General features: G+C 34.1%; 1 protein-coding gene across 4 annotated transcripts in view; it reads right to left on the bottom strand.

Annotated features, from left to right (window-relative positions):
* Positions 1-693: 693 nt before the first annotated feature.
* The window catches only part of SGCZ (sarcoglycan zeta), a 530,018-nt gene continuing 524,266 nt past the window's right edge, over positions 694-6,445 (bottom strand). For 2 of the 4 annotated variants that reach the window (XM_051965384.1, XM_051965386.1), the window contains one exon: positions 694-1,412. In XM_051965384.1, the coding sequence (XP_051821344.1) occupies positions 1,218-1,412 (195 nt within the window). In that variant the 3' untranslated portion in view covers positions 694-1,217. The remainder of the gene's footprint in view (positions 1,413-6,445) is intronic. The other 2 variants (XM_051965387.1, XM_051965385.1) reach the window with 2 other exon arrangements.

Raw genomic sequence — 6,445 nt, 5'->3', positions numbered from 1 at the left:
TATAAATTATAGTTCAGTGGAATCAGTGTGGATGCCGTGTTTCTTAGCACTTGCTTTTTCTTTTCTTTCTTTCTTTCTTTCCTTCCTTCCTTTTCTTCCTCCCTCCTTCCCTCCCTCAATCCTTTCTTTCTTTCTTTCCATCAGCTAATGAATATTTAATGGGATTACTTAGAAACACAGAGCTAACTATATAAAAAGAATACATAAGAAATGTTGGGATTCCATTCCCATTGACACACATTTGTTATTAACAAGGCTTAAATAACTATATGATTTTTAAAAGCATGATCCATTTTCCATACCATCAGGAGTCTTCTTTTTCTCTGATTTAGATTTTGATAAATTAGATGTTCAATTGAAATAAATGTTTCATATGTATTAACCATTAAAGTTTCCATAAGGCTCTTCAGATCCAATGGAGGGCAGGATTGTGACATCTTAACAATGGGCTATATTGCTGACCACACTCAAAATGACATAATGTACAGAGTTCTAAACATACTGAACAAAGAGGAATGACATATTAGATAGGAAAAAACAAAACTCAGAGTAGGATTCTCATTCTCTCCCTCAATCATTCTCTCTCTCTCTCTCTCTCTCTCTCTCTCTCTCTCTCTCTCTCTCTCTCTCCTCTCTCTCTCTCTCTCTCCTCTCTCTCTCTCTCTCTCTCCCTCTCTCTCTCTCTCTCTCTCCCTCTCTCCCTCTTCCTCTCTCTCTCTCTCTCCTCTCCTTTAAAAACATGTATTGAATTTAATTGTTTAGTAAAGCAAGCATTACACAATGCTTTCAATATTTTAAAATTATGGGATAAAAGTTTACATCCAAAAAGATGAATGGAAAATTGTGCTTTCAGACAGTAGTGTTAGTTATCATACAGGTTTCCCAATTCCCAATATGTCTCCCAGTGGGATGCTGAGGGAATGTTTCTAGATCACGTATGTTCGTGCAGTTTCCATCCCGGTCCTGCCAAAGTTTAAAGCATGTGCTCGCCTCCATGTAGCAGACACCCAGAGGGACAGAACGATCCAGATTTCCTGCTGAAGACAACAGCGTCCCTCCAAACCTTGGTGCTGTCTCCCCTGTGAGTAGCTTTGACTGAGACTCTTTGCAAAGTATGAGAGTGCCTTGGACTCCTTGGGAGGCAAACTGAGCAGAACTGGGTAGCAGACGGCCAGGAAGGGAAGGCTATTCTGGTGTGAGGTGCCATCAGGGGCGTGTCAGTGCCACAAGCAGATGCTGCTGCTGGAATGACACGTGGAGCCTGTTCCAGCTGGGGAAAGGTACAGTTTGCCATTAGGACAGGCACAGAGCTCGTACACAGTCTGTTGAGGTGCTGGGGAGCTTGGTGGGGCAGCAGAAAAGGATCCCACAGGCAGATTTCCTAGACGAATGGTGTCTGCATTTAAAAATATCTAGGAGAAAAAGAAACCACAGTTTAATGTTTCTGGACATGGTTGATCCCTTCAGAACTTGGTTCCAATGCCTGCCCATCCTCTATAACCCTTGTCCATGTCTTTGCCTAGGTTTATCACAAAGAATCTTCCTGAGGTGCTGGAGGAGGATTTTTCTTAACAACTGAATCTGTCAATTGATTGCCAACTATCTCTTGATTGCCAACTATCCCTTGCTCTTACCACTCCATTTTAGACTGAGATTTTTTTTAAAGAGAGGGAGGGCCAGCTAATTGGTGCAGTAGATAGAGCACCAGTCCTGAATTCAGGAGAATCTAAGTTCAAATCTGGTCTCAGGCACTTAACACTTCTTAGCTATGTGACCTTGGGCAAGTTACTTAACCCCAATTGCCTCAGCGAAAAAAACAAAACAAAACAAAATATAAATAAATAAATAAACACACACACATACATATATATAAATATATATATATAAAGAGGAAGACATGAACCTTTGGTTTTTGGGAAAAGTAAGTAAAAAAAAAAACAACAACATAGTTCTAAATTCTAAAAGGAAAACTAGATTAAGAGGGAAGGAAAGATTTTGAGAAGAAATTCTTACCAAAAGCTATTTTCCTTTGGTTTTTGGGAAAAGTAAGTGAAAAAAACAACAACATAGTTCTAAATTCTAAAAGGAAAGCTAGATTAAGAGGGAAGGAAAGATTTTGAGAAGAAATTCTTACCAAAAGCTATTTTCCTTTGGTTTTTGGGAAAAGTAAGTAAAAAAAAAAAACAACATAATTCTAAATTCTAAAAGGAAAACTAGATTAAGAGGGAAGGAAAGATTTTGAGAAGAAATTCTTACCAAAAGCTATTTTCCAATAGATAAGTGGTCAGAGGATAGAAACAAAACAATTCTCAAAAGTGGAATTGCAACAGCTATATGAAACAATGCAATGCAATCACTAAACACAAGAAAAATGAAAATCAAAACATCTCTGAGGTTTCTTCTCATGCTCCTAAAATTGGCAAAAATGAAAAGAGATGTAATATTCAATATTGGGATGATTGTGGGAAGACTGGCATCACAGGGCACTTCTGGTGTAGCTGTGAATTAGTATATTCATTTTAGAAAGCAATTTGAAATTATGCAAATAGAGTGATTAAAATATCTATATACTTTTATACACAGACTTTGTGGACTTATATCCCAAGGAGATTATTGATTAAAAAGTCCTCCTATACACCAAAATATTTATTGAAATACTTTTTGTAATAGAAAAAAATGAGAAACAAAGCCTTTCCATTCATTGAGGGAATGGTTAAAAATTTGTAGTACATGGATATAATGGAATATTATAATATTGTAAGAAACAACAAATATGATGAACACAGAAACATGTAAAAACATATGAATCGGTGAAAATTAAATAAATAGAGTCAGAAAAATTAAAGTTATACAATGACTTCAATGTAAAAGGAAGAACAACAACTGCAAAACAATCTAAAAATGTTGCAAAATTACTAAGAATGATCCTAGCCTCAGGAAAATACCTTCTTCCACTGTTTTACAGATTTGAAAGGTAAATCATTATGGATTTCTTTTCAATCTATAGAACAGTTTGATAATTTTTTCTTCTTCTTTTTTTCCCTCAAGCAAAGTTACTTGTTATATAGGAATGGTTCTCTGGAAATGGATAATGAGAAGGATGCAAGAGGAAATTAAGACTATGTTAAAAACAACCCTAACAAGATATGCCTTCTCTGAACATTATTAAGGTGGAAATGTCCACATGTTGAAAGGCCATATTAATATCTATTGAAGCTATGAGGCATATTGTGTCTGGAAAAGCAGATTAGGGGAAGGGGGCTGGGATAGAGGCCATGTGTGTATAATGAAGCATTATGTAGAAAGGTATAAAATTCATTCTTCTTGACTCTGGAAAGCTGAGGTAGGGACAATTGCTGCAAATTGCAGAGGGCAAATATAGGCTTGAGGAAAAGAAAATGACACAATTAGAGCTGCACAAAAGTGGAATGGGCAATATCAGGGAGTAGTAGAATCTCCCTAATCAGAGATTTTCAAGTCAATTGTGGATAAACAGTCATGGGGTGTGTTTAGAGTATTTTTATTCAGGTGTGGGTTGGACCAAGAAAGTGCCAACCTCCTTGCAATGCTTTAATTCTATAACTCTCCCTGGGCCTCAGTTTCTTTGTCTGTAAAATGAGATCTATAGACAATATCAGATCTAGGGTTCCTTTAATTCTGACACTATGATTCTATAATCAAAGCAAATGCAGTGGAGTCATTAAATCAAGAGAGTCAGTCCTCTCTAGCTGCTTTTATTCTTTTCCTTAGGCATACAAATGTAACTCAAATAGATTCTCAATTGAGTCAGGTCCTAGACCATCTATTTGCATAATTAATATTTTGTAGTTATTCTAATGGATTGAGTCCAAATTTAACAATAGCTAATACTTAAACAGTTTTATGGTTTACATAGCATTTTATGAATAATATCTTATTTGATCCTCATAAAAACCAAGCAAGGTAGATGCTATTATGATCTTCATTTTATAGTTGAGAAAATAATAATAATAATATATTTCTTATTATGAACCAGGCACTTGCTAAACACTTTACAATTATTATCTATCTATTAGAATTATTGATCCTCACAACAACCTCGGAAGGAAAGTATTATTATTATAACATTTTTATGAATGAGGAAACTGAAGTTAACAGCATTTAAATAAGTTCAAATGATAGCATGAGTCCAATGTAATTAAAGACAAGTGTGATCCATAAATAGAAGAATAAACTAACAGCAAGTATAATAGAATCATGTTAGTAGCCCCAGTCAACCTGACACAAACTGGACTGATGAAGTCTTCTGTTGAGAAAGTATTATTGCACCAAAACTCTCTAGCAGTGGAACATATCAATACTTCAAATGATCTTTTATTTACTCAAAGTGCTATCCATTAATCCCACAAAGTTCACCATTTATTCCTATACACTTCAGTGTATAATTTAAAAATCAAAAAATAAATTCTTTGCATGACATCTAAATTTTTGTTGCTGAATTTCTCAGCTTGCTAATTATGAGTCAGTCCATTACTAGACCTAGAAGTGAGCCATTTCTGGGTTGATCTCACCTAACAGATATTAAGGTTGGATAAGGAACTCAGAAGCCTTCTACATCTGAATTAGGTGTTAGAAAAGAGGCTTTAATGAAGGATTAGTGGGATCTTTTAACAAAAAATTGTGAAGTTGAATGAAAAATGGTTCATTGTCCACAGGCTTTAAAAGCATCAATGTAAGAAAAAAGCCTTAATCATATAAAAGGTGAAGTGTCCACCATTAGTCTTTATGGCACCAATAACCCTGTGTTGGTTGCATCTATTGCTAGAAGCTGTTGCCCTATTCATTAAATGAATAAAGAGAAAAAATTAAAAATTGAATTGCTTGTCATCAAAAAGTTATCTGAATAATTTATCTAGAAAAATGAAGTAAGGTAGGATCAAACATTTAGAAATATAATAACAATATTAATAATAATTAGCATGTATATAAGCAACATAAATACCTCAGAAAAATTAAATGCCAGATATATCATAACTGAAATGAAATTTATAAGGTAAGAAAAACAAGCATCAAAGGAAAGAAATTCAAAGACATAGGAGACCTTCTTTCCTATGAAGTAGAGAACTTAAAAGAGAAAATGACAGATTTGGAATACTAAATACAGAAGTAGTAGAACATTTGAGAGGGGATAAGCAAAATACAACAAAGGTAGGGGAATACATGAATTTTATAAAAGTTAGAGTGCTTGAACTTTAAGATACACATAGATAATTAAAAGATCATAGATTTCCAATAAGAACATAAAAAAATGAAAGAAATACCATGCTGCAGAAAATAACATAAAAAATGCAAAACATGCTTGATTATAGACAACAAAGTACTGATCAATCAAGTTGGCAGAGTATCACTGAGGCAGGATAGTGAAAATGCTTGCAACTCCAAGGCATGTAGTAGTTCCATCTCACTATTTCAATACCAAAATAAAACATTGCAAGCAGTTGAGAGAAAGATATTCAAATACAGCATGAAGGAATACAAATTCAGATAACACAAGATTACTATATAGTCATGAGAAATCAGAGGAAGGAATGATATAAGATGTTACACAAAAGCAAAAGGAGCTCAAGTTATATTCGGATTACATCAGAATAAATATTGATTTACTTTTCCTATTGGGGATTATTTGTCTATCAGTGGATGATGTTGATAGAAACTTTGTACCTTTAAATGCTGCTGCTGTATTTTTGCCATATTATTTAGTCAAAGAAATCTTCATACATTATGACCAAGTGAACTTCAAACCATTAAAGGGATAATTATGGATTCCCAGTAAAATTTCAACTTAGCAAATCATAAATTGAACTCTTGGTCTTAACAAGCAAGTGGTTTGGGTTTTATATACATGGGGAAAAAAACTTAACCTCTTATCATTGAGTTGCTCAATATTAACAGTGCAGTGGAAAGAGTGAAGAGTATAGAGTAATTATAAAAGTGTCCTATAAAATTATAAAGAGACTCTTTATTCACATCTTGCTGAGCCACATATCTGATTTTGGACAAGTCATTTAACATCTCAGGATGTTTTACCTGGGCTCAATATTTCTTTGAATTATGAAAGAAAAGATAACAAAGAAACATTCTAAAAGCTTATTTGATGAAAGTAGAATACATGTTAATAAAACTTTCCATTTTTGATGAAATCTTGTAATGAAAGCCAACAAGGAGAAGTTTATCTACATCTTTCCCTAGACTTTATCTTAATTTCTTAAGTCCATTCATTCACCACTAATCTACAATAAAAGGACTACAAAAATCTAAAAACAATTCAAGATATTTGTACTTCATGTGTGTTTGAGGTGGTATGGGATAGGGCAATATTGAGAAAGGAAGTACCCTTTTGGGATGCTTTATATACTCTGGAGTATCCTCCCATAGCTTTCCATCTCTATATCTGACATTGTCAAGT

Source organism: Antechinus flavipes, chromosome 6 (genome assembly GCF_016432865.1).
Source record: "Antechinus flavipes isolate AdamAnt ecotype Samford, QLD, Australia chromosome 6, AdamAnt_v2, whole genome shotgun sequence".
In the NCBI taxonomy this organism is placed as follows: Eukaryota; Metazoa; Chordata; class Mammalia; order Dasyuromorphia; family Dasyuridae; genus Antechinus; species Antechinus flavipes.
Note: the sequence above shows the minus strand (reverse complement) of the source record. Positions and strands in the feature narration are given on the sequence as shown.